The following is a 27841-nucleotide window of genomic DNA, read 5'->3' on the forward strand; positions in this document are numbered from 1 at the left end:
TGGATGTGGATCACAGGCTCAGACCCCAAGAGCAAGAGCATCTGGGGTACAGGGCTACATGGCAACACCAATAACACAAGGGCTTGAAAAAAGAAAAAGGAAAAAAACCCCACAATTCACTTGTAAGCTGTTCTTATCAACTTTTAAAGTTTTTTTTTTTTTTTGGTGCTTCTAATGTACAAGGATTTGTCTCCCCTCCTTGGCTTCCCATTCTATTTTATCATCTCTTCAAAATTATGTCCCAGAAAGCCTTTAGATTCACCTGCTGGGTACGCAGAAGACTATGAAGATACAGAATCCAAGGAGAGACAACTGTGAACTTGATATCTGAGGATGGTGCCAATATACCTTTCACAACCAGATATTGTTTGATTAAAAATAGAAAACTATATTATAAGAAAATAAAATGACTGCAGCAACATTTTCCCAACAGTTGTCAGTCACATGAACTTGATTTTCTTAAAGTGACATCAAGGTAGCTCAATAGCAATGCACTAACAGTACACAACCAAGTACAACGGAATTCCCTAAAATAATGTTCTTGCTTTCCCCACATACTTAATAACTCTTGCAATGGTTTTCAACTTTTAAAAACTATCAAAGTGGGATTTTTTCATTTATCAAGACCACATAATTCAACCCCAAATCCCATGCAATTGCAGTTGGGCTATTCAGATTCCAGACTTCTACCAAGAAGAATCCAAAGGGCAAGCTCCCAAAATGGCCTCCTGAATGGTACTGGACAACCCAGGCTGAAATTTCTGGAGATCTAAGCGATCTTATTTAGAGCCCCATTTCGGAAAGCTGTGACCAATCAACTATTTTGACAATGAGACAAGAAAAGTAACTTTGCAGAGCACAGGGTTAATTATATCTTTATGAAGCTTTAAAAAAGTTAACACCTACTTAACTCCTGTTCATAAAGAATGAGGCCTTCAAAAAAAAAAAATGAGGCCCTCGATCTAATTATGATGACTGGGAAAGGTGTCAAGGAGTAATTAATTTGGGAGTGCTTCTGGGAACAGGCACACAGGGTCAGGCATTGATCATCATTAAAATGACAGGCACTCGGCTGCCATGTACATGGCTGATGACAATAGTTTTTTTTTTTCAATACCACCTGCATCTGTAAAGTGCCACTATGTGATTCACCTACTCCGGTCTGTGGCCCACTGCAAAGAATCCTGAAATTCTCAGGTTTATAAGCTCATGCTCATGCTCATAAGTTAGGATCCAGTAGCACTGGTCACTCAATTTTTAAAATACTCAGATATACCCTGCAAATAAATAAAAAACATTTCTGTACCCACGCAGCCCCACCACCATAAAATGTTATATATAAATTAAATAAATTCAGATTTCTTAACCATTTTCTCAGCTCAAGTTTGTCCTTTCCCTTAATGAAGATAAGTTCACAATTTATATCCAAAATACATTTAAATACTCTAAAGGTATCATATTGGACCTAAGTTATCAAAAAATGTAAACAAAATTTATCTAGCTTATATTTCTGAGCCATATTTTAAAATCTTTAATTCACCCTGTATTGACCCTCTACAAAAAACTAACCAAGTCACATTTAGACTGAAAAGCTGATACGGGTTTTAAAGTAAGGTTCCTCAGAGACAACTGCCAGCTACTAAAACTAGTGTTATTGAATCTCGTGGTTTATTGCATCATTCAATTTAAAGACCAAAACAATTCCGTTCTGATCTTCCAATAATGCTCCCTGGGAGTGAGCCCCCAGATCCTCACCTAAGGAGAGGTGCAGACCTGGAGATTTGGCCGTAACGCTCAGCACAAAACCGGGCCTGGGTCTCAAGCCACCTCCTGCCTTCCACTGCACCTGTTAAAAATCCCCCACTTTCTCGGGCTCGGCCTGGTTTGGTTGAAGGGAACTTCAAGGGTGGAAACTTGAGGTGAAGTCGAGAAGCCAGAAGGGAAACAGAGATGACCCTCCTGAGAAAGCCAAAGGATCCGTTCGTCATACAGTGTCGCCTTCAAACTCCGCAGTCAGACTGCTTCTCCTGAAGCTGCCTGGTCAGGATCTGATACGAGGACAGAAAAGCCACCGCTATGTGGAAGAGGATTTGCCAGACGTTCCGCAGCCCGTGCAGGTACATGTTGCCCAGGCAGATAAAGAGCAGCAGGAACACCACCTTCATAGTCCTGGCTGGACTGTAGAACAGGTACAAATAACACTGAAATGACACCGTAAGAGGCAGTCCAGTCAGAGATGAGGAAATGGCCATGGGTCGGACGTAAGATTCACGTCTCGCACCTGCACGCACATTAGCTTATTAAACCGAATTCATTACAATGGAGCCTGGACGCACTGGGTAAGCTGGTAAGCTGCTGGTAATCACCAGGTGAAAGTGGAGATTCAGAAGAGAGAAGAAAAGTGAAATAGATGTCACAGGATGAATGAGGACACGACACTCTTTAACACGTTTAAAAAGTACAGACAGAAATGCCCCAGCTGGGGGCTGTGGAGAAAGAAGAGATGCAGGTAAAGGGAAGGGAGCCAGGCCAAGACACCCCAACAACGCTGACTGGCCTCCAACTGGATTCTTCCTTCAGGGGAGTCATGTGACAGGCACGAAAGCCAGAGAAAAGAGCCATGCTTTTATCATTCGTTTTTCCTGAGTTACGACTACATCAGGGACCACTGTTCCCCAACCATGCCCCTTATCATGTCTTCAAAAACATCTCTGACACAGGGAAAGTCTCACAGCCGGGAGAGCGACCGGTATTTTGTATAGGGCTATCACACAGAAAAGAGGCCATTCCTGTTCTGCAAAAGGTAAAAAGCAGCTTTTTGGTTCAATGTTGAAAAAAACCAAGAAGCACGTTCCCAAAACCCAGAGCAATTCAACAAAGGCTCAAGCTCCAGTGGGTGGGAGAGAGGTCCCCATTGAAAGAGCTATCCAAGTACATGAATGCAGTTGAGGGAACAAAGGCCGAGGGGTAAGCACCCCACAGCCCTGAAATGCAGGCTTTGGGCACCTCAAATGGCAACACCCAAGGTTCCGGAGACTTGATTTCTCAAAAATGAGTGCCTTTTCAGTCCTGGGTTGAAAATTTCTTTTGACACAATTATGTCATTCTTAAAAAACAGACCATTCTAGGAGAGATGTGGAAGAGAGAGGAAGTGTCCTGAGAACAGAAATTTTAGCTGAAAGGGGAAAAAAAAATAAAAAAGCTTAAGAATGTAGAGAAAGTACTAAAGTCCTAGCCTTTGTGTGGAGGATGAGGAAAGAAAATTACAGTCAGGTTTTTCTAGTAGAATTAACTCTGCCTCTAGGAGATTCAAAAGCTCCATTTTACTCCACCCCTTAAGTATGAAGTTTACTTGAAAATAACTAAATAATCAAAGCCCGCTATTAATGTTGTAATGTTATCTCACCTCCTAAGGACAGATTTGAGTCAGATGGCATTACTATTAAAAACAATTTTGGGGGGGGGGGGCACCTGGGTGGCTCAGTTGGTTGGGCGTCTCCCTTCGGCTCAGGTCATCATCTCAGGATCCTGGGATCAAGCCCCGTGTGGGGCTCCCTGCTCAGCGGGGAGTCTGCTTCTCCTTCTGCCCCTCCCCCCTGCTCATGTTCTCTCTCTCTCTCTCTCTCCCTCTCTCAAATAAATAAATAAAATCTTTAAAAAAATTTTTTTAACCTAGTCCCGGTTTAAGGAAAAAAAAAAAGCACATATAAGTAGTTGTTACTTCTGCAGAAAGACGTTTCTATACCTGGACTGCCCTGACAATAAGTAAGACACTGCTTCACATTAGTCAGGCGCAACCCAATCCCCACAGCAAGCTCATCCCTCCCTTCTTGGGAGTCGAATCCAAATTCCCGGCTTCTGTTCAGCCATTGTCAAAGGCTCTGTGGCCTAGGGCAAGTGGCTTTCCTTTTCTGAGCGCAATGTTCTTCCTCTGTAAAATGAGACAGCTGGGCAGGATGGGCCTAGGGTCCTTCCAGGAAGGACCTGGTATTGTCCATAACATGCCTTGGTGGAACAAAATCACATCTAGAAACTTGCTGATGGTTCCAACAGAAGAACAAAATAGGACCACGGGGTTCAACCCACTCACCGAAATGTTAATGTTTCACCCACCTGGAAAATACAGGCTACAAAAGGAATAAGAAAAGCCAGAATATTTCCAATTTCCTCATGGACAACCTAAAACAAAGATAAGAAACACAAGAAAAGGAATATTCAGATGAATGGAAACACTAGGACATGAAGCCCTTCGCACCTCACTCGCTCTGGTATGGCTGACACTACAAAATCGCTGGCTGGAGGAGACATAAGTCCCTGTTTATTTACCAGAACAAGGGCTGGCATGCAACTGTTTTCAACAGCCTGGACACACCACGCACCCTCATGTCCCTGTGCGTCTGTGCTAAGCCCCCAAACTGGACTGCCCCCCAACGCCACTACCTCTCAAAATCCTACTCATCTGTCAGCACTCAGCTTTCCCTAATTCTGCCCACCTCCAGGCACCGCTACCTCCTTAGTGATGTCACCACACTCTGCTTTACCATCTTGTTGGCCAGGCACCTGTTCTAGTGTGTACAGACGCTTGGTAAGTATCTGGGCATGAATAATCATAAAAAATAGGAGTGGGAACCACAGCACACATTGGCTAAAGACAGGATGTGGTGACAGGCGGTCACTGCTGCCACTCTCCACACAGGTCAGCCTACATTAGTCTCCTGAGACTCAGCCTCAGCTGTGCTTCGGACTTTGGCTACCACAGTCACGGCTGTGAGCATTAGGGCTCTATTTTTTAAAAGTAGTATCTATCTGTTTATGCCCACAATGATTCTGTACTTTTTAACCGACTGAGCCACCCAGGCATCCCTGATTCTGTACTTTTTAAAAGTGTTTTAAATACTTGAAAATTTGGAAAAAAAATTATTTTAAAAGCACTGAAATAGAAAGTTGCTTTGATTGGAGCAGACTGGCAAGTCAGCTTCCTGGTGCTACAGTTCTCTGACAAAGACACAGGAAAGGTGGCATCTGCATGATAAAAATCAGAGTAGGTGGCAACTTTTTCCAGGGGGACACAGCCTGAACCTCAAAGTCTGAGAGTCAAATTTGCTCTTGAGCAATCGGGCCCCTGCAGTGACTCCTGGGGCCCCAAGGATGCCCCCGTAGCACGCTATTTCTCACCAGCTCCCCCAGCAGGCCACTCTGGCTTCTGAGGACAACAGATACAAAAGAGCAAGTCTCGTATTTGTTCAACCCACTATAAAGAATAAACTTGACTATAAAAATCGTATTTTAATTAAAAATTTTTGAAATCTTTGTGCATAATAACCTTGTAAGTAAAGTGTATCCCCACCAGTTTCTTCCATCATAGGTCCTTCCGTTTAAACTATAATAAAAAAGGTTACCTGTAAAGAATGTTCTGCGAGGTGAATCCCACGGATGAGATTCAGAGCAGCACACATGATGTTGAGAATAAGTGAGAGGACACCCAGGGCTGTCACTGGTTCCATTCGGAAATTAGGAGCTTCACAATTAAAAAAAATAAGTGTCTAGTTAAAATAATTTCTATATGAAAGAAAAATAAACAAAGACATTAACTAGACCTCCACTAATGATAGGCTCAGTATGTTAAACACAGAATTACAAACGTATTAATTAAAAGCAGCTGCTGTTAGAGAGCATAAAAGGCAAGAAATGAAGGACAGAATGGAACTGGGAATCCGAAGTGAGTTCTTCGAGAAAGAGGTCCTTCCCTGAGTAAGCACAGGTTTTTCAAGGCCTGATTTTCTTTCTATCTAAAGCAGTGGTTCTCAGCCGGGGGCGATTAGCCCCTCAGTGGATATCTGGCAACGCCTGGAAGACATTTTGGGTTGTCAACACCGTGGACAGGGTGTTACTGTCATCTAGTGGGTACAGGCCATGAAGGCTTCAGCATCCTACAATGCGCAAGACAGCCCCTCACAGCGAGGGATTACACAGTACAAAATGTCAATACAGCTTAGATTGAGAAATCCTGATTTAAAGCAATTTATGGCTTTACTTGTAAATGGGTTGTCAAATTCTGACAGCATTTCTATCATATACTTCAACTCTCAACTTCTAAACAAGGACAGTATTCAATGTCTCCTGTGCTTCTAAAGCAATTTGCAGCACATGCAGTTTCTTAAATTCTAAAATAATTGGGAAGAGGAGGGAAACACTGATTATTTGAGCTATAAGCTGTTTCTGGAACTCTAGAACAAATGATCATTCTCTCTTCAAAGATACCTGCTAAGACTGATTCCGGGTCACACAATTAAATGGTGACTCTCCCCCACCCCCATTCTCTTACTGGGATCTTTTAAAATCATCCTTTCTTGTCCTACATTTCCCCCACACACACACGCACACACGCACGCACACACGCACACACATACAAATATCTAGCCACAACCCAACTGATGCCTATTGTTAGTGTGTTAGTCTCCATTGAGCTATCAAAGTTCCTGTTAGAACAGAACATGCTACCTGTAAAGATTCTAGCCTCGGGACAATAGGGTGAGTCAAACCACAGTAAAATGTCCTAGAAAGATAAGCAAGTTGACATTTTCTGGATTTTGCTTCTCTTGTCTAAGTGGTTAAAACACAAAACACATGTTACAAAGTTACCCCATCTTTACATAAGGCAAAAGAGGAAGTTTGGGGCTCAAATACCCAGTCTTCCTTCTACAAAAGTTAAGTCCATTCCCAGTATCAATGACAACTTACTGACTGGCATAAGAGCCAATCCAGGAATGTATTGGTTGAAACAGATTAAATCAAAACACAAAGGTAAGCCAAAAATGTGAACATTTTTAATACACCACTTTTAAAGGTCAAGCAATGAGTTTAGAATAAAAACTGTTAAAATAGTTAGACTGTTACAGTGTAGACAACTCTATCTCTCAAAGAAGGATTCAGTTCTTACACCACTACAGAATGTTTAGAATGTAAATATCCACTTTAATTAAAAATTGGTTTAATTGTGTGTAACTGTAACAAGGAATGCAAAAAAAAAAAAAAATCATGCTTTGTTACGTGCTAGGTATTGAGTGGCTAATGGTGTTAATGCCACACTGCGTCACGGGATGCCAAGGCACTCAGCTTGGAAATCCACAGGGACAGAGGGACGTCCCCCGGGCTCACGGGGAAGCAGACAGTGAGAGCACTAGAAGCTGCAGCTCTGGCCCTGCCTACTCACATCCCCACAGCCCTTCCCTCCCTCCGTCAAGGGGGACAGGGGTGTCTCAGAGGAGATTTGCAATGTTGCACTAAGTGATAAGATGAGATAAGGATTCACTGTCAAAGGGAAAAATAGAGAGGAGAGAGAGAGAGAGAGAGCATGTACAAATCCAAGGAAGTGACATCCTTTATGTTTAAACTTGTAAATATCATCCTGGTTAAGAAAACAACCTACCTAGTCACTCTTCTGAATGTCATCATGAGTTGCCCCCTCCCCCAGTCAACTATCATAACAGTCAAGTGTTTTGTAACAGTCACCTGGAAACAGGATCAGTCCATATATTTTCCCACATATTTTATACACCCACCCCCCAAAACACCTCCCTGATTGGAAAAAAAAAAAGTCACTGTCCATTTGAAATACCTAATGTCACCTCATCTTCATCAACACCAGGGCACAGCAAACCACTTACCAGGCTCCAAGTGTATCTGTGTGTGACCGTTCATTAGCCCATTTGCCACATCCGTGTCCTCCAGAGTGAGAACCACTGGAGGCTGGAACTCCAGTTCCTCCTGAATTTTTTCCAAGCTGCTCTCCATCTGAATGGAACTTACATGGTTAAAATGCCACTTCACGTTCTGAATGATACTGTCTGCAAAAAAGAGAGCAACCCAAGTTAAGCGGCTGCATCAAAATGGATATCATAGAACAATCTGTGCAAAATGAAGTTTACATTTGTAAGCAAGCTAGTAGGTCAGCCAGAGTATCGAGATATACCTAAAGGTCAAATGATTACTATGCGTCATTACTGGTCTCATCGATTTCTTCAGTGCATAATACTTAAAACATGAGTGTCCATGGAGAAGGCAACAATGCTTTCCAGAACCTCAGCGATGAGGGAGTCAAGGGATAGGGGCTTGAGTCTTAGCTCAGCCACTACTGGTAGTACAATCCAGGGCAATTCACCGACTGTTTCAAAGCTTAAAAAGGGGAGAGAGTTATTCTTGAACTAATTACCCTAAAAAAAGGCATGTGAGAAAAAAATTACAAATAAATGTGAATATATTATGTAAACTAAGATTATATATTTTAAAGTATTAATCTATTACCAAGTTTTAATAAGTATTTGAAGTAGAGTTTCATACATATTGGCAAAGCAAAATGATGCATAATGCATACCTAGAATCGCTACTACTATATTCTCCTCTCACTCAGTAGGGAGCACGCATGATGCTGGGGCAGGGTCTGCTGTCAGATCAAGCACGGCACTTGAGAAGGAAGGCACATGCAGAACCGAGGGGGGAGAAGAACAGTCCACAGCTGCTAATGGACTGACAGCCAAGGGACACCACAGCTGTGGTCTGTCCGGGGCCAGCCTGCCCTCTTTGCAGGAAGAAGTGGGGCTGAGAGCACCAGTGAACCAGGCCTCACAGGGAGACTTGGGGAGAACCTTCTGTCTGTGTCACAGGTCTACCAGGCAGAGGCCTGCGTGCCAGGGACTTCCCCAGCACCTCTTGGGTGACAAAGGAATGCAGCAGCCGGTGGGTCCCATGAGGGAGTCTGAGGGCTCTGGCAGGAGCTCCAGAAAGCACATGTGGCAACACTTCTCTGCATCCACCAACTGTGGCCAGCCCCTCGTTCAAGAGCATCACAGAGATGGCAGCTGCCTACACAGAGGCCACAGAAGGCCCCCCAACTCCCACCTCAACTCCTGTTCTCCCAAGAGCTCAGGATGACATGACTCACCTGAGAAAAACAGAGCATACACTGTAATTATCAAGCCTCTACGAGGCCTCTCTGGGAACGCCTAGGAAAAAACTATCCTCTTCCAGAGCAGTATTTCTCAGACCTCTGAGCCAAGGGCCAGTTTTTCTTATTTCCAAATGGTTGCAGACTGATACTTTGATAAAATGCACTAAAAAGACTGGAGGTGGGGCGCCTGGGTGGCTCAGATGGTTGGATGTCTGCCTTCGGCTTGGGTCATGATTCCAGGGTCCTGGGATCGAGCCCCGTGTCGGGTTCCTGGCTCAGTGGGGAGCCTGCTTCTCCCTCTCCCTCTGCCTCTCCCACTGCTCATGTTCTCTCTCTCTGTATCTCTGTGTCTCAAATGAATAAATAAAATCTTTTTAAAAAAACAAGACTGCAGGAATGTCAAATTACTGTATGAATTTCTAAACACTTCTTATTCTCACTTTCGGTACCTACCTCACGATAGAGGAACAAGCTCACCTACCACCCGCTGAGTAGCACTGCTCTAGAGCAGGGGTGGCAAATCCTCTTAAAGTGCCACGTAGTCAATATTTTCAGCTTCTAGACCCTGTATGGTCTTTGTCACAACTGCTCAACTCTGCTGGCGAGGGACAAAGCGGCCACAGATGACCCGTAAGTGAATGAGTGTAGCTGCCTTCCACTTTATTTACAAAAATATGCAGCCGGTCCTCGGACCACAGTTTGCTGACCCCTGCTTCAGGGGATTATGGTGGATAACTGAGATGGGTTTCACCATTCCCCAACCCTGCCTCAGGCCCCTCGTTCAAATTCTCTTCCCAGGAGATGGGAAGACAGTGCTAAAGCTTGAAGCTTCCAGGCCACTTCAATCACTGTGAAATCTCAGGGTACCAGGCAGATCTCCAGTGACATGTCATAGCACCTCCAGGGGTTTTCCCTGATGGTCAAAGCCAAATCTAAACCATCAGTTCAACACATACAATGCTGTAAGAGAGCAATATAGAAGACAGAAGGTTACAAACCAAACTCGAGAAAGGCGTATGGCCTGGAGGCTAGGCCAATACAGGTGGTGTCGTAGGAAGCTGTGAATTCCCACCACAGGGTCTCCAGGAAGCTGAAGGCCATGGCCACTGGACACTGGCGGGAGCAGATAGCCATGCAAGCCACATCCCGCAAAGAAGAAAAACTGAAAAAAAAGGGCAACATCCGCATTAGCAGGGAGCAGACCCCTGTATTCCCACCCCACACTCAGACACAACCAGGTCTGCGCCCTGCACTTGCCTGGCCTTGAACAGCCCTGTAGCTATTTGCTGCACGTATATTGTCTCTTCAGCTGGGCTTACCTGGCACAGCGCCCTGCTGGTCCTTCCTCTAAACTAGAGAGCAGTAATTTGCCACTGACAGTGTGTGATCACTCTTCTTGATTCCTGCATGGGGGATGCATGTTCCACTAGGGAGAGGTAGCCTCAGACCTCTCTGCATCTATAGAGCAAACTATTTTTCTTCTTTAATCGACATTGATAGCTTTCTAATGTTCAATCATCCCGGCATCCTGAAATAAAGTCTTCTTGGCGGTGGGGGGGTGGGGTAGTTTGTACATATTCACATACACGCAACTGCTAGAGTTAGTCTGCTAATGTTTCATTTAGGACTTTTGTGTCTACGCAAAGTAAGACTGGCCTATCATTTTCCTTTCTTGCACTGTCTCCATCTGGTTGTGGTACTGGGTTATTCTGGTCTCATAAAACTGATGCAGGGTTTTCTCCTTCTTCTACTACTTTCCAGACTGTCGTGCTATCATTTCAGGTTCTGGGGACTCGAGTTCTCTCTGTGGTGTCTACTGACTCCCACTCTTTGTAGGAGAGCTCCTTTGGTGTTCTGTAATTTTTGGTGAGAGGGCACCAGTGTGGAGCTTTTTTTCTCTGTAAGAATCTCTCAAGGACTGAGTTGTGGCACACTCCTTCCAGAGTGGTTTTCCATTTGCTTTGGCCAGCTACTCCAGGAGTGTCATCAGTCTGGAACCAATACCGATCACTGAACCTTGGTTTAGGAATTCCTAGACCGTGGGGGAATATAAACTTAAACTCCAATCCTACATGAGCCACAGAAGCAGGGTTTCAATGTCTTAGATGAGACTTTGTTTTTCCTTCCTATCCAAAGCCAAATAAAGATGGGCAACTCCTGTACCGGTGGGCAGCTATTTCTCACCTATCACCATGCCACCAGGGCTGTTGCCTGACAAGAATGCCTTCTTCAAGCGTGGCTCTTGTTCCAACACCTCACCCGACATAAGCCAAAGGCCTCTCCCTTTCTGCATGCTGAAACTCAAGTCCTAAGTTTATGACTGGTTACCCAGGAGCCTCAGGGTCAGCTCACACACTCAGCACCCTGATATTCTGTTCCCCTTCATTTCTGGCACCTTGGGAATTCTCTCTTTCAAGCTCAGCTACACATTTAAAACACTTTTTCATAGACATTTACCCACATTTCAGGATGTTTCTGGCAAAGAGTTTTTAGGTTGTATTGTTTTATCATCTTTTTATAATTGGAAGTCTCTATATAAAAATTTTGTCAATTAAAAAAAAAAAGAATAACTTCCTCCTTATATGAGGAACTTTCCAGAAGGGGTTAAGTCTTTCTAGGATGGGTATTTCTGTTGGAAAGAGGACCCCTATTTGTGCGCTGACTTGTGTCTCCCAAAAAGATATGTTGAAGTCCTAACTCCCAGTGCCTGTGACTATGACCTTACTTGGAAATGAGTCTTTGCAGATACAATCAAGATAAAATAAGGTTATAATGGATTAGAGTAGCTCCATCCAGTGACCGGTGTGAAATTTCATTAGAGACAGAGGTTAGAAGGCCACGTAATCAAGAAGGCAGAGACTGGAGTGACTCTTTTACAGGACACGGAAGGACTGCCAGCAACCACTAGAAGGTAGTAGAGAGGCACAGGAAGGGTCTTCCTTAGAGCCTCCAAGAGAGCATGGCCCTGCCGCCACCTTGATTTCAGACTTCTAGCCTCCAGAACTGTGAGAGAATAAATTCCTGTTGTTGTAATTTGTTAATGGTAGCTGTGGGAAAGTATTTCAACTCCTTAACTATAAAATAAGCTATAGTACTGCTTACCTGTATGGAAAAAAAAAAAAAGCCTGTTTCATCTGTGAAAAATAATGGTGACCATTTAATCCAAAATACAAATGAATAGAACATTTTACATTCCAGTTTTCAAAAAACTACTGAAGCACCCAGAATGTCATTTGAAGTCACAGACCTCTTTTTTTTTCTTATCAGAGAAAAGTTTTCCTATTTGCAGTTCAGCACCAAGTCCCCATAGGATGTTAGATAATCTGAGCATAATGAGGAAGGGACACGGAGGAAGGTGGTTTCAGGCACCCAGAGACAGGAGCCACAAATGCAGGCAGATGCAGCTCGGTTTTCGCTCCTGAGCACCCAGAGCCCATGCCACAGGGTGACAGCTGCACGTGCTCACCTCCTGCCGCCCCCTTCAGGCTGGTCCCTCCTTGCCCGACCACACCACCAGGCCTGGAGTGAAGCCTGGACTTTTCCTTTGGTTTTTCTGATTCTGAGGCTGAAATCCCCTAAAAGGACTCCACCTTATCAGGCCAGCTAAAAATGTACTGTTCAAGGGGAGCAGGGGGGACTTGGTAAGTGAGGGCCTAAATAATGGAAAACAAAGATGTAAAAGTCTAGGACAAGCCATTTTGAGATTTCAAACCCCGCCTAGCCCCTGATCCCTCCTGTAGAAAGGCTTCTTGCTCTAAGTCCTAGAATAAGAAATGATATAACACATGAGGAGCAGCCCTTGGGGCCCAGCTGCCTGCATTCAGATCTTGGCCATACCACGTACTAACAGGACAACCTCAGCTAAGTCCCTTAACCTCACTTTCCTCCTCTGGAAAACAGGGAGAATACTATTACCCACCTCACAAGTCAATAAAGAGCTTAGGGTAGTGCCTGCCATATAGAAAACACTCAACAACACTAGCCATTATTACTAGGATTATTGGAACCACTTGATTCCTGCTTCTGCTGCAGCATTTTCCCTACTGTATTATATTCAGTTACATTATCGCTCTTGTTCCCTCATGAGACTTTAAGTTCCTTCAGCAGAGGGACCTCCCTGTGCTCATTATTCACTCCCCTGCTCCTGTTACATAATGAGAAAAGTTTTAAATTTTTAAAATATTTTTAAAAAGGTGAAAAATTTAAAAAGCAAAACCTAAGGCAAGAACCATAAGTCTTTTATTTTCCTGGCTTTCCCACTCTCATTCTTTTCCCTCCCTGATGTTATAATCTGGACTCTCCCCCTCTCCATCTAAGGCAGAATAAACTACCAAACTAAAGGCATGAAAACTGATTGAACCCAGGTCTCCTGATGCTCCCGAGCACTCCACTGACAGAAGGGCAGGAGATGGAGCGGCATGCTCCATGCAAGGGTAGGATAATCATGCTCCCTTGATTCTATGGCTGTAAATACACACCACCTCCAGACCACTGTCTGACAGCCTACCCACTCGTAACACGCAACGTGATCAGCCTAACATTACCCCAATATATGGTTAAAAGTAAACCAAAGTTTGCAGATGGTCTGGAAAAGTGAACATGCTTGCTTACTGTATATTGAAGTCACGTCCTTCGGCAGAACCTCGACCTGGGTACTGGGCCAGTTGCAAGGCTAAAGTCTTGAGCCGTCTCCGGCATTCCAGAAAATCCTGGGTGTGGTAGAAGTCAGTGGAGGCCGAGAGGGGCAGTCCATCCCTCACCCTCACCACACAGGCAAAAAGGATCATAGACATGGTCTGCAGGGGAAGTCATGAGGACACCTGAGGAAAGCAAGGCCATCTTGTTACTGAGGGCAGATGATGGTGACAGAGACGTCCCTGCACCCGAAATGTCGCTCTGGTGGTTTCACCTTCACCCCCACTGGAACTGCAAATGTTGCCTGTATTATAACTTTCCTGGCCTCTACTGCTATGTTGCTCCCTATCTTCCTCCTTTGTTTTCCTTCCTGTCTCTTCCTTACCTGTAATCCTCCTTTTCCTTCTCTCTAACGAATCTCTCCCCTTCCAGAATGAAACCAATCAGGATGAGGGAGAAAGGAATAGAGAAGCAAGGAAGCTGTGCCAGAAAGGCTCAGGAGCAACAGGAACGACAAGGGGTTGCCAGGACACAGGTAGCAAGATGGCCCCAAAGGGACAGAAAGCACCTGACCCTGAAGCCGGGGGGTAGGGGTGGGGGTGGGGTCCAGTGCCCTGTACATTTCAGGTCACCCGGGGAAGGCAGGTGTTGAGCAGCTTTGTTGTCTTATCCTCACCTGTGGTGGAGGGATTCTTGAGCATCCAACCTGAGTTGGTGGCAGGGAGAACAGAAGGCAAACATGGAACTGAGAGAGTAGGGTATGTCCTCCTGAATTTCTGCAAATGTTTGATACCATGCCAGTCTTCAAAATGATGACTGAGTCCCTACAGATGGCTAAAGGAAGTCATTTAGCAAATTATATGACAGTGAGATCCTAAATATTTGGCCATGATATGTGGGCACCAGTAAGAAACAAAAGGAAACAGATTCTGAGCCCTCATGGTGCCCTCGGCAAATCAGAACAAGGTGCTTCTCAGGGTGGAAACAGCCTGGACCAGTTCCGCTGGCAGAGACTGGCTGGGTTTAGCCCCATCCGTTAACTCTGCAGGTGCGGGCCCAGGGCATAACCTACACATGTAGGCCGTGGTAGCCCTGCCACCAGGGATTAGTGAGGCGGCCACTGCGGCTTTAATGGGTCTTTCCATGCACCCACACATCCTGTTTCACAGACTGGGTTTGTGAGGTCCTCTACTTGACAGGCTGTTAATAGGTACATACACTGGTGGACGTTTCTTTCAAAGAATTCCAAAGATGGAACCTCATTTGACCTCTCATTTCCTATGAGCAGGAGGAAAGGGGAACCCCTATGATGGACACTTTTCTCTTCACCTCTGTGCCTTGATGCATTCTTTGGCCCATGTCTGCTACTCCTCTGGTCTCCCCATATCCAAATCCACATCAAGGACTGTCTCCCATCCACCCTTTCCGTGAAACCTTCCCAGACTTGTCTAGCCGGAAGTACTTCTACCTCCTCTAAATTCTCAGAGAGCCTATCTCTCTGTTCTCTGTTTTACTTTTATCGTTTCTATTACCTAAGTGTAAGTTCTAAGAATAAAGACCACATCTAGAATGGATAAACGAATAATGATTCCCATTTTACCCATGAAGAGATTGCAGTGGTATAAAAACAAGAGAAGGCAAAAAGAAAACTTAGTCTACTAGCCAACAGATTCTACAAAGTCCATTTGTCCCATCTCCCTACACTTTCTATAGAGGAGTAAAAATGTGAAAAGGCCCAGGAAAAATACCTCCACACACAAAATTGCTAAGTTCCCAGCACTGCTGGCAGGGCCTGGCCAACTGCCAGAAGGCCTTGTGGGCTGTACCCCAGCTGCTTGGCCCATGCTGAGACCTCCAGCACCCAAGAGGTCATCAGCGCTTGGGTGTACGGAGGCTTAATCTCATTACCTTCTTAGACTTTTGTGAATGTTTGAAATATTCAATTTAGAAATAATTTTTTAAAGATTTACAGGCACAAAGCCCTGATAAAGACAGGGGAAGACTATAAGATCAACGTGAGACTAAGGCTTAGGGGCGAAACAAGAACCACAACTTGCTTGCTATCTTGAGAACAGTGTTACTTCAGTGAATGCAAGGTATAGCCGTTCTGCAACGCTGGTACAGAAGTGTTTAAGAATACCTGTAATGAAGATGTTTCTGAGAACACTACTTGCTAAGAAAGAACAAGTTCAACAAGAATGCTAGGCCAAGATTTAGACACTGAGTACTGCCCCCCCGCACCCCCCCAAAAAAAGGAGAGAGAGAGAGAATGAATCAATGAGATACCAGGAGAGTCAGACAGGACAGAAACACCCCAAGGCAAAATAAGAAAGGTACTTTCTAGCGGGCTGAGTAAATTCTATGCTCTTCCAACTGTCAACCCCCAAATATCCTCTCTAGTGCTATTTTTATAGAACATCTACTATGTGCCAGGTATTGATTTAAACCAGTAAAAAGGGAAACAGTGACCTTTCCAAGTGATAGTAATCTAAGAACCAGTTCTACCACTCTCTCAAGGACCCAAACATTCCCTCCAGGCTCTTTATTTCACCCATTGATCCTTTCGGTGATGAAACCCACTTCTCCTCAGACAACAGCATTCAAGTTAAATAAAAGCATTTGTCAGTTCTATCAAGTTCCTAGTATTGCAAACTAGTAAAACCCACATCCACTTAAGACACTTTAAAATTTTTATGGTGCTTAAATGAAGGGGACACTGTGATATTAAGTGTAACCTGTGTTTGTGTACATGTATGAGTGTGTGAGTGTACAGGACGGCAGCTTCCTGAGGAGTGGAGGGACTTTACACATTGCTGTGGTAGTGTCTGAGAACAGAGACAACAGCATTTTTTTCCTCTGTGAAATGTACTCTGTATCCCACAAGATGAAAAAATGTTAATACAAATAGGGAGAGTCTCATCTCTTTGTCTTCACAGGGCCTGGTAAGAGCTTTGCGTACTGTAGGGATCTGGTGTTTGCAAACTCAGATTATGAATGAGATGGTCTATACTTGAAAAAGAGATCTGACTACTGCTCGAAAAAGGATGAACTGGGGACTTCTGCTTCTGGAAAGGTGGAGTTTAAGTACTTTTTCCTACTCCCACAAATAGTACTAAAAACCATGGACATTATATATAAAAGAGACATAAATAAACATCTGAAAGGTGGAGAGAAAAAGGCAGACTGGCTAGGGACTTTGGGAACTGAGGAATGTCAGAGCTGTGAGCTTGCTCAGTTTTCTTTTTGCCTCATATATCCTGGTCTTGGTGCTAGAGAAGCTGGCAACTCAAAAATGCCAATGAATGTAGACAAAAAAAGAAGAAGAAGGGAAAAAAAGCCCCAATAATGAAAAAAAGGTCTTCTTTCTCCAGCCAAAGAAGCAGGAAAGGTGCGTGCAGCCTAGCAAAATAGAAAAGTTTTAGACAAAAGCATTCCACCCTAGTCAAATACCACAGAAAAACCTGTAGCGATCATATACCCACAACAAAGGCTGAATTAAGAGCCCAGACTTCTACTCTTGCCTGGCAGTAATGAGGTGTACCCCCCCCAACTCTCCATGCTGCTGGGGTGTCAGAGAAGACCAGGCAGGGAGCTACAAGCAGCAAAGAGCCAACCTCTCCCACTGTATCATTAAGGAGACAAAATTCCTATCTCTGCCCAGCACTAACGAGCAGCCCCTTGCCTTCAAGGGGCCAAAAAGAGGCCCAGTGGGGAAACCTGAACTTTTACTCCCACTTGGCAGTAATGAGATAGTACTGCCACCCCCCCGCTAACACAAAGGCCAACTAAAACAGATCTAAATAAGATCCAGAGTCTCGTAACATAATGCCCAAAATGTCCAGGTTTCAATCAAAATTCGCTGGCCATACTAAGAATGAGGAAAATCTCAACTTGAATAAGAAGAGACCATCAGGACGCCTGGGTGGCTCAGTTGGTTAAGCAACTGCCTTCAGCTCAGGTCATGATCCTGGAGTCCCAGGATCGAGTCCTGCATCGGGCTCCCTACTCAGCAGTGAGTCTGCTTCTCCCTCGGACCCTCCCCCCTCTCATGTTCTCTCTCTCTATCTCATTCTCTCTCTCAAATAAATAAATAAAATCTTTAAAAAAAAAGAGAGAGACCATCAACGGATGCTAACACCAAGATGACAGACTTTTAAGTAACTATCATAAAAATGCTTCAATGAGCAATTATAAACACACTTGAAACAAATGAAAAATTAAAAGTCACAGCAAAGAAATAGAAGATATAAAGAACCAAATGGAAATTTTAGAATTTAAAAAATACAATAACTGAAGTAAAAAATTCAACAGATGAGCTCAACAGCAAAATGGAGGGGCCAGAAGAATGATTCAAATCAGTAAACATGAAGACAGAACATAAAAATTATTTAATTTGAACAATCTGAGAGAAATTAGATAGAAAAATATTATACAGAGCTTCAGGGACTGTGGGACTATAACAAATTATCTAACACACATGTCCCTGGAGCAGAGGAGAAAGAGGGCAGGACTGAAAAAGTATTCAAAGAAATGTCTGCAAACTTCCCAAATTTGACAGAAGACATAAGCCAACAGATTCAAAAAGCAGAATAAATCCCAGAAAGGATAAACCCAAAGAAATCCACGCCAACAAATATAACAGTCAAATTTAATAAAACTAAAGACAGAAAAAAATTTGAAAGCAGCAAGAAATAACACAGAGTGGGGAAAAGCAATTCAAATGACAGCAAATTTCTCACAGAAACCATGGAGGCCCAAAGAAAACATATTTCTCAAGTGCTAAAAGAACTGCCAAGCCAGAATTCTGTATTTTCAGCAAAAATACCCTTCAAGAGTGAAAGGAAAATTAAAACATATTTAGATGAGGAACACTAAAAGAATTTGTTGCCAGCACACCTGCTCTAAGAAAATGGCTAAAGGAAGTTCTCCAAACAGAAAGGAAATAATAAAAGAAGGAATCTTGGGACAAAAGAAAACACCACAGAAAGAATAAAAACATGGGAAAATACAAGAGACTATCCTCATAAGTTTTGTATATTATGTTTGATGACTGAAGCAATAACTATACCATTTCTGATGCTCTCAATGTAGAGGAAATTGTTAAGACAATTATAAATGGGGAGGGTACAGAAATATAAAGGGAGGTAAAGTTTCTATGCTTCATTTGAAATGGTAAAATGCTGACTCCAGGAGACTGTAAGTCATAAATATGCACAAACATAGATGTACATACATGCATATATAAGTATGCATATGTACACAGCTGTATACTAGAGCAACCACTGAAAAAGCTATACAAAGAGATACACTCAAAAACACTATACATAAATAAAAATGGAATTCTGAAAGACATTTGAATTATTCACAGTGATGCAGGAAAAAAGAACACAGAATCAAAAAACAATAAACAGAAAACAAAAAATAAAAGAGCATACTTAAGTTCTATTATAGCAATGATTACATCAAATGTAAATGGTCTAAATATACAATTAAAGACAGAAATGGACAGAGTAGATAAAAGACATGACCCAATCACTTACTTTCTGTAAGAAATTCACTCCAAATATAAAAATATAGGTAGACTGAAAGTAAATGAATAGAAAAAAATATACCATGCAAACATTAATCAAAAGAAAGAGTGGGGCACCTGGATGGCTCAGTTCAGTTAAGCATCTGACTCTTGATTTCAGCTCAGGCCAGGATCTCAGGGTTTTGGGATCAAGGCCTGCACTGGGCTCTGTGCTCAGCAGGGAGTCTGCTTGAGGATTCTCTCTCCCTCTCCCTCTACCCCTGCCCCTGCCCATGTTCTCGCTCTCTCTCTCTCAAATAATAAAAAAAAGAATGAGCTATATTAATATCAGATAAAGCAGACTTCAAAGCAAATTCCAAATATGGAGGACATTACATAACAATAAAAGAATCTACCAAGAAGACAAAACCAAATGTATATGCACCAGAGATGTAAAATAGGTGAAGCAAAACTGATAAAGTGAAAGGAGAAATAGACAAATCCACAATTACAGTTGAAAACTTCAACATTACTCTCTCAAAACTCTATAGAAAACCAGCAAAGATACAGAAGATCTCAACAACACTATCAACCAAAGTATGTAATCAACACTTATAGAATGCTCCATCCAACAATTGAGTTCCTTTCAAGAACCCACAGAACATACAGCAAGATAGATGTGGGCCATAAAACAAACCTCAATAAATTTTTTTTCACACTTTAAGAAGAAATTTACTTTAAATATTTGGAATATAACACCTGAAACCTCAATAAATTTTTGTTTTTTTTAATTTTTTAATATATTTTTTATTATGTTATGTTAGTCACCATACAGTACATTGTTAGTTTTTGATGTAATAGTCCATGATTCATTGTTTGCGTATAATACCCAGTGCTCCATGCAATATGTGTCCTCCTTAATACCCATCAAAATGCATACAGAGTGTGATCTGGGACCACAATGTAATCAGTCTAAAAAGTAATAATAGAGAGGTATTAAAAACCTCCAAACACTTAAAAATTAAACAACACGTTTTTAAATAACCCACGAGTCAAAAAGGAAATCTCAAAGGAAATTTAAAAATACACTAAAATAAAAAGGAAAACATATCAAAATTTGTGGGACATAGCTAAAGTCGTGCTAAGAGGGAAATTTATAGCACCAAATGCTAATATTAGAAAAATAATAAGGGAATACTATAAACAACTCTACATCCATAAATCTGACAATGTAGATGAGATAGTCAATTCCTCAAAAAGCACTAACTACCACAATTCACCCAAGATGAAATAGATAATTTAAACAATCTTATAACCAAATTTCCTATTAAGAAATTTTCATTTGTAATTTTAAAACTCCTGAAATCTCCAAGCCCAGATGATTTCACTGGAGGATTCTATTGAACATGTAAAAAATTAAAAAAGAATGAATACCAATTCTGCACAATCTCTTCCAAAAAATAAAAGAGGAAGCAATTCCAAATTCTTTTTATGAAGCTAATATTACCCTGATGTTAAACCCAGAAAACTATAGACCATTAATCCTCATGAACTTGTATGTGAAAATCCTTAACAAAATATTAGCAACCAGAATTCAGCAATATAATAAAGAGAATTAGACACCATAACCAAGTGAGATTTATTCCAAGGATGCAAGGCTGGCTTAATATAGTAAAATCAATCACTATAATCCATTATATTAACAGGCTAAAAAGAAATCACACAATGATATTAATTAATACAGAAAGGGCATCTGACAAGATTCAACACCCCTTCATGATAAAACCTTCAGCAAAACAGGAATAGAGGTGAACTTCCTCAACTAGGTGAAGAACATCTACAAAAAGCCCACAACTAACATCATACTTAATAAAGACTGAATGCTTTCCCTCTAAAATCAGGAACGATGATGTTTGTGCTCACAGCTACTATTTTTTTAAATAATTTATTGTTATGTTAATCACCATACATTACATCATTAGTTTTTGATGTAGTGTTCCATGATTCAGTTTGTGCATAACACCCAGTGCTCCACGCAGAATGTGCCCTCTTTAATACCCATCACTAGGCTAACCCATCCCCCCACCCCTCTCCCCTCTAGAACCCTCAGTTTGTTTTTCAGAGTCCATCGTCTCTCATGGTTTGTCTCCCCCTCCAACTTACTCCCCTTCATTCTTCCCCTCCTGCTATCTTCTTTTTTTTTCCTTAACATATATTGCATTATTTGTTTCAGAAGTACAGGTCTGTGATTCATCGGTCTTGTACAATTCACAATGCTCACCATAGCACATACCCTCCCCAATGTCTATCACCCAGCCACCCAATCCCTCCCACCCCCCACCACTCCAGCAACACTCAGTTTCTTTCCTGAGATTAAGAATTCCTCATATCAGTGAGATCATATGATACATGTCTTTCTCTGACTGACTTATTTCACTCAGCATAACACCCTCCAGTTCCATCCACGTCATTGCAATGGCAAGATCTCATTCCTTTTGATGGCTGCATAATATTCCATTGTGTATATATACCACTTCTTCTTTATCCATTCAGCCGTCGATGGACATCTTGGCTCTTTCCACAGTTTGGCTATTGTGGACATTGCTGCTATAAACATTGGGGTGCACGTACCCCTTCGGATCCCTACATTTGTATCTTTGGGGTAAATACCCAGTAGTGCAATTGCTGGATCGTACGGTAGCTCTATTTTCAACTGTTTGAGGAGACTCCATACTGTTTTCCAGAGTGGCTGCACCAGCTTGCATTCCCACCAACAGTGTAGGAGGGTTCCCCTTTCTCCACATCCCCGCCAACATCTGTCGTTTCCTGACTTGTTAATTTTAGCCGTTCTGACAGGTGGTGAGGTGGTATCTCACTGAGGTTTTGATTTGGATTTCCCTGATGCCGAGCGATGTTGAGCACTTTTTCATGTGTCTGTTGGTCATTTGGATGTCTTCTTTGGAAAAATGTCTGTTCGTGTCTTCTGCCCATTTCTTGATTGGATTATTTGTTCTTTGGGTGTTGAGTTTGATAAGTTCTTTATAGATTTTGGATCCTAGCCCTTTATCTGATATGTCATTTGCACATATTTTCTCCCATTCTGTCGGTTGTCTTTTGGTTTTGTGGACTGTTTCTTTTGCTGTGCAAAAGCTTTTTATCTTGATGAAATCCCAATAGTTCATTTTTGCCCTGGCTTCCCTTGCCTTTGGCGATGTTTCTAGGAAGAAGTTGCTGTGGCTGAGGTGGAAGAGGTTGCTGCCTGTGTTCTCCTTTAGGATTTTGATGGACTCCTGTCTCACGTTTAGGTTTTTCAACCATTTGGAGTCTATTTTTCTGTGGCTCACAGCTACTATTAAACACATTACTGAAAATTCTACCCAGTGCAGTAAGGCAAGAAACAGAAATAAAGGCACACAGATACAAAAGGAAGAAACAAAACTACTCCTATTTGCAGACGACATAACAATCTACATGAAAAATCCTGAGGAGCCTACCAAAACACCTCCTAGAACTAATAAGTTCAAAAAGGTTGTAAGACATAAAATCAACATACAAAAATCAACTGTATTTCTATAAACTAGCAAGAACACACAGAAACCAAAATTAAAAATAAAATACCATTTACAATCACACCAAAAAAAATCTCAATGAAGCTATAATTTTTAAAATAAAATACTTAGGTACAAATCCACAGGGCTTCTATGCTGAAAACTACAAAACACTGCTGAAAGAAATTAAAGAAGTCTTAAATAAATGAGGAAATATACCATGATCATGGATTGGATGACTCAACATAATAAAGATGTTAATTCTGCCCCAAATTGATACATGGGTTTAATGCACTTCCTATAAAAATATCAGAATGACAGTTTGCAGAGATAGATAAAACTATTCTAAAATTTATGTGGGAAGGCAAAGAAACTAAAATAGCTAAAACAACATTGAAAAAGAATAAAGTGGAAGGAACCATGCTATCCTATTTCAAGACTTATCATATAGCTACACTAGTCAAGATTGTGTGCTATTGGCAGAGGAATAGACCCAAAGATCAAGAGAACAGAATAGAGAACATGGAAATAGACCTACAGAAGTACAGCCAAATGATTTTTGACAATGGTGCAAAAGCAATTCAATGGAGGGAGTATAGTTTTTTCAATAGTTGGTGCTGAAGCAATGGATATCTATAGGAAAAAAAAAATTCCTGACCTAAACCTCACACCTTACATAAAACTCAATTCAAAATGTGTCATAAATGTAAATCTAAAAAGTAAGACTATCAAAATGGAAGAAAATATAAGAGAAAATCTTCAGGACTTGGAGAAGAGTTCTTAGACATGATACCAAAAGCATAATCCATAAAAGAAAAATCAGTAAATTGGAGTTCGTCAAAATTAGAAATATTCAATCTGCAAAACCTCATGTGAAAAGGATGAAAGGACAGTCCAGAGACTGGGAGAAAATATTTTATAAACCACATATCTGATATATAGATATCTACATAACTGGAATTTATAAAGAACTCTCAAAACTCAACAGTAAAAAAACAATCCAATTAGAAAATGGGCAAAGTACATGAACAGACATTTCACCAAAAAGAATACATGGACGGCAAATAAGCACATGAAAAGATGTTCAGCATCAAGAGCAATTAAGGGAAAAGTAACTTAAGATCACAATGAGACAATACCACATACCTATGAGAACAGCTAAAATTTTTTAAAGTGAAAATATCAAATGCTGGAAAGGCATGCAAAGGAACCGGCTGGCTCTCTCATACATTACTGGTAAGACTATAAAATGGGAGAAAGTAGTTCGGCAGTGTCTTTATAAAACTAAACATGCAATTAACATATGATCTATCAATCACACTCCTGGGCATTTATCTCAGAAATGAAAATTTATGTCCACACGAAAACTTGTGTACAACTGTTCTTAACAGCTTTATTTATAACAGCCAAGAACTGGAAACAACCAAATATCCTACAAATAGTGAATGGTTAAAAAAAACAACAGTACATTCATATCATGGAATACTACTCAGCAGTAAAAAGAAAGGAACTACTGAAACTCAAAACAACTGGGATGGATCTCAAAAGCACTGTGTTGAAGGAAAAAAACCCAATCTCAAAAGGTCATGTACCATAGGAATCCTTTTATGTAACATTCTCAAAATGACAAAATTAGAGATGGAGAAATGATTAGTGGTTGCCAAGAGGTGGGGATGGTGGGGAGGAGGGGAATGGGTGTGACTAGAAAGGAGAACAAGAGGAAGATTTTTGTGGTGATGCAACAATTTTGTATCCTGACTGTGATGGTGGTTACAGGAACCTACACATGTGGTAAAATGGCATGGAACTATATAGACTTTATATCGATGTTAATTTCCTAGATTTGACATTGTACTATACTTATTATGTAAAGTGTAACCAATGGGGGAAACTAGGTAAAGGGTATATGGGACCTCTCTATACTATCTTGGCAACTTCTTATAATTACTTTTAAATAAAATTTGAAGAAAAAAGTATTAACTTAAGGTCTTTATAACACTTACTTAAATGATGCTCCTACCTGCTTTTTATGTTTGTGTCACTTTTAAATATCTCTATAAGTAGACCACTAATCTTTTCTGCTAATTAACTGTAGTTTCTTTTTTTTTTTTTTTAAGATTTTATTCATTTATTTGACATAGTGAGAGAGGGAACACAAGCAGGGGGAGCGGGAGAGGGAGAAGCAGGCTTCCTGCCGAGCAGGGAGCCCGATGTGGGGCTCGATCCCAGGACCCTGGGATCATGACCTGAGCCGAAGGCAGACACCCAATGACTGAGCCACCCAGGCGCCCCTAATTAACTGTAGTTTCAATGATTTGTGCTTGAATGTTGAAAAACATGTTTTATGGTGAGCAGCTCCATAACCATGACATTTCCAAACTGGAAGGTGCTCTAATCTCAGAATTAATTAAAATAAAAGCTGTTTGCAGATAACTAGTATTCAGTTTAAAAAACAAGAAGTAGTATAAATCTGGAAAATCGTGCCACAATTATAGAAAAAAATCTTATCAATTATACAAGGACAAAAGCACCCTCAGAGTACCCACACAGAGACTCTAGTCTGTCTTCCAGGTCTTCCCAGCTCCTTCTACAGGCCAGCAGGCCTTATAACCTGACACCATGCCTGGCACACATGAGGAAGGCCTCAGTAAAAACTGTTAAGCAAATGAATGAATGACCTAAGAGCTGCCTTATTTTTGCCCACTGAGACAAGAAATGTGGGTTTGCAGATCTTGCCATATTCTGATCTATATTTTGAGCACTGTTCCACAATACATTTCTACTTGGAGAGAAAAAAAAAAATTTATATAAATAGAATTTTTTTAAAGTAGAAACTGAATTAGTAATCAAATATATAGCACCCAAGTTACTATTAGGCTTTATAAAAATTATATCTTAATCTGCCTCCCCCATTTCCTAAATCCTCTTCTCAGCATCTATTTATAAACTGCTCATGTCATAGATTATCCCTACTCTACCAGCAAAGACTTTGTGCCTACCTGGAGGCCACTTGTTCCTACTGGTTTTTTTCCTCCCCCCAATCCCTACCACATATACTCCTCCCCCTCCTCCCTCCAAAAGAGAGAGAGAAAGAAAACATGAGAGAAAAACAGCATTAAATGACCAGGCCATGACCAGGCCTTGCAAAAGAGTAACATAAACAAGCAAAACAAGTTTCACTTGGCACTCAAATATTCAAAAAAGTCTTCACCATAAGGCATATTATCCACTCCTCCAATATACAATACAGAAAACAATACTGAGTTATGTCACCCTTACTGAATTAATCTTCAGCCACAAGACTTGAAAACTGGTTACCCAATTTGTAGATCACTCAGGCTCCTTTGTTCCATGTTGGCTGGGGATAGTGTTTGTGTGGCGGGCGGGGTGGGGGCGGGTAAGAGGTCAACTCTTTGATAGGAGTTAAGAAGAGTAGGGGACTGAACTTGATAGCAGCTAATATTACATGCGAGACACTGTGATAGGAACTTTTAAACTGATAATGTTATTTAATGCTCATAACTATCTACAAGGAAGACATAATCTACACTGGACAGGTGGGAAAACTGTAGCTCCAAAGACATAAGTGATAGATCAGGATTCAAACCCAAACTTCCCTTACTCAAAATATTCAAAAGCCTATGTAACTTTTTCACTTTATTCTGCCTCTCTAAATCCAATCTTTGGGATTACAGCTATTCTATTTCTCCTAGAACATTACTACTCAACTAGTCAGAGACCTGTTAATAGGAGGAACAGAGGCCTAGGGTTACACTTGTTACAATTGCTCCTTACTCATTGTGTTACTTGGAATAAGTCAGTTTTCCTCTCTGACCATCAATCACCTTTTGGATGCAGCTGGTTTCTGAGGCTCCGTCTAAGAATAAAACTTTCTGACTCCAAGATGTCTTCTGTGTTGTAAACATTAACACTTAGAGCTATAACAATCATTGTCTAAAATGTATTGTCTAAAATGTATTTTCAAGAGCAAACTCTATGATATCAATTTAATTCTATTTACTAATATTAATCCATTTCCAATTATTTACATTTTAATTTTACTAAAATTACCTTTATCAGGATGAACTCCTTTGTAAAATTTAATTAAGATTATTTTACCCATCAGTCTGAGCTTTTTTTTGTTTGTTTGTTCTGATCATGTAACAAATTTTACCAATTACTTTTCGCCACTGAGAATATTCTTTTGTGGCTCTGATTTCTAAAAACCTAATTTTCCCCGGAGTGCTTTTATCCTTCTGGCTCTGGAGGTCTAAATGTAAGCCTATCATGGACACAAATGTCCATCACCTCCTACACCTGATGTTCGGAAAAGCTGGTCCAATGCACCCAGTATTGGGTAACCCAAGTCGTATAATTTCGGCAGGCTAAGGAAAGTATGCTACCAAAATTAAACAGTACTCGACAGGGGCTTCGTGGATAATCAAGGAAATGAACGCCCCCTCTCTCATTTGGACACACCCCTTCTCTTCCCACTGGGAGCAGCGCTCGACGCGCATCTGTCAGCTTAGGGTTCCTGCAGGCGCGCGCCTCGGTTATTCCGCGAGTCTGGAGAGCAGCCGGGGGGAAGAAAGGGGGACAGATGACTCCGGGAAGCCCCACGAAGCTGGGAGGGGCTAAGCCGGGCCTGAGGGCGGGGCGGGCCCGGGGCCGCCTCCATCTCCTGGCCCGCCCTGCGCCACACCCGACCCCGCCTGCTTTCGGCTAACGGGCCGCGGCGCCCGCCTCTGCCCGCGAGCCCTCACCTCGCCCCGACGGCGGCCTCCGGGAGTCGGCCCCCGCCCGTCGCGCCGCCTCGCCGCCGTACCACCCGCCGCCTCCTCTGCAACCTTGGCCCACCGGGCGGACCCGGCCCAGGTCACTGGCGGCCCAGGCGCAGGTAGGCGATGGTACGCATGCGCAAGTCTTGAATTTCCCATTCGCTGCTGCTAAGCGACCCCCGCACCCGAACCGACCAATCCTGGAGCGCTTTCCCCGCCCGGTCCCGGAGGAGTCCTGAATGAGCGGGTTCTTAAAGCGCTGCGACCCAAATGCCAAGGGGGTGTGGCAGAGGCGCGCGCGCCTCCCAATTTTCTTCCCATCTCCTGGCCCTCACCCGCGTGGGTTTGATGTCCAAGCCTGTAATTCCCACGTCCGGAAGTGCCAGGAGACTTCTCGGTCTTAGCTCGATTCCTGCCGGGGTAG

The 27841-nt window shown here is 42.1% G+C and overlaps 1 protein-coding gene across 2 annotated transcripts; it reads right to left on the reverse strand.

Moving 5' to 3' along the window:
- Positions 1 to 1649: 1649 nt before the first annotated feature.
- Positions 1650 to 27841, reverse strand: SEC22C (SEC22 homolog C, vesicle trafficking protein). 2 transcript variants are annotated; one of them, XM_027586341.1, is made up of 7 exons: positions 27753 to 27841; positions 13559 to 13767; positions 9946 to 10109; positions 7668 to 7847; positions 5400 to 5518; positions 4114 to 4179; positions 1650 to 2201 (listed from the first exon to the last, which is right to left on the reverse strand). In XM_027586341.1, the coding sequence occupies exons 2-7, from the start codon at positions 13738 to 13740 to the stop codon at positions 2001 to 2003; spliced, it is 912 nt and encodes a 303-aa protein (XP_027442142.1). In that variant the 5' UTR covers positions 13741 to 13767; positions 27753 to 27841; the 3' UTR covers positions 1650 to 2000. The 2 variants fall into 2 exon arrangements, with proteins under 2 accessions (XP_027442142.1, XP_027442141.1); XM_027586340.1 differs by lacking the exon at positions 27753 to 27841 and adding an exon at positions 27403 to 27537.

Source organism: Zalophus californianus, chromosome 1 (genome assembly GCF_009762305.2).
Source record: "Zalophus californianus isolate mZalCal1 chromosome 1, mZalCal1.pri.v2, whole genome shotgun sequence".
Classification (NCBI taxonomy): Eukaryota; Metazoa; Chordata; class Mammalia; order Carnivora; family Otariidae; genus Zalophus; species Zalophus californianus.

Excerpts from the sequence above, each read along its gene's own strand:
- SEC22C (XM_027586341.1), bottom strand. The coding sequence starts at position 13,740 with ATGTCTATGATCCTTTTTGCCTGTGTGGTGAGGGTGAGGGATGGACTG. Across the intron at positions 10,110-13,558 it reads GGACGTGACTTCAATATACA|TTTTTCTTCTTTGCGGGATG; the intron begins GTAAGCAAGCAT and ends CTTTTTTTTCAG. Across the intron at positions 2,202-4,113 it reads TTGTAGCCTGTATTTTCCAG|TGTTATTTGTACCTGTTCTA; the intron begins GTGGGTGAAACA and ends GTGTCATTTCAG.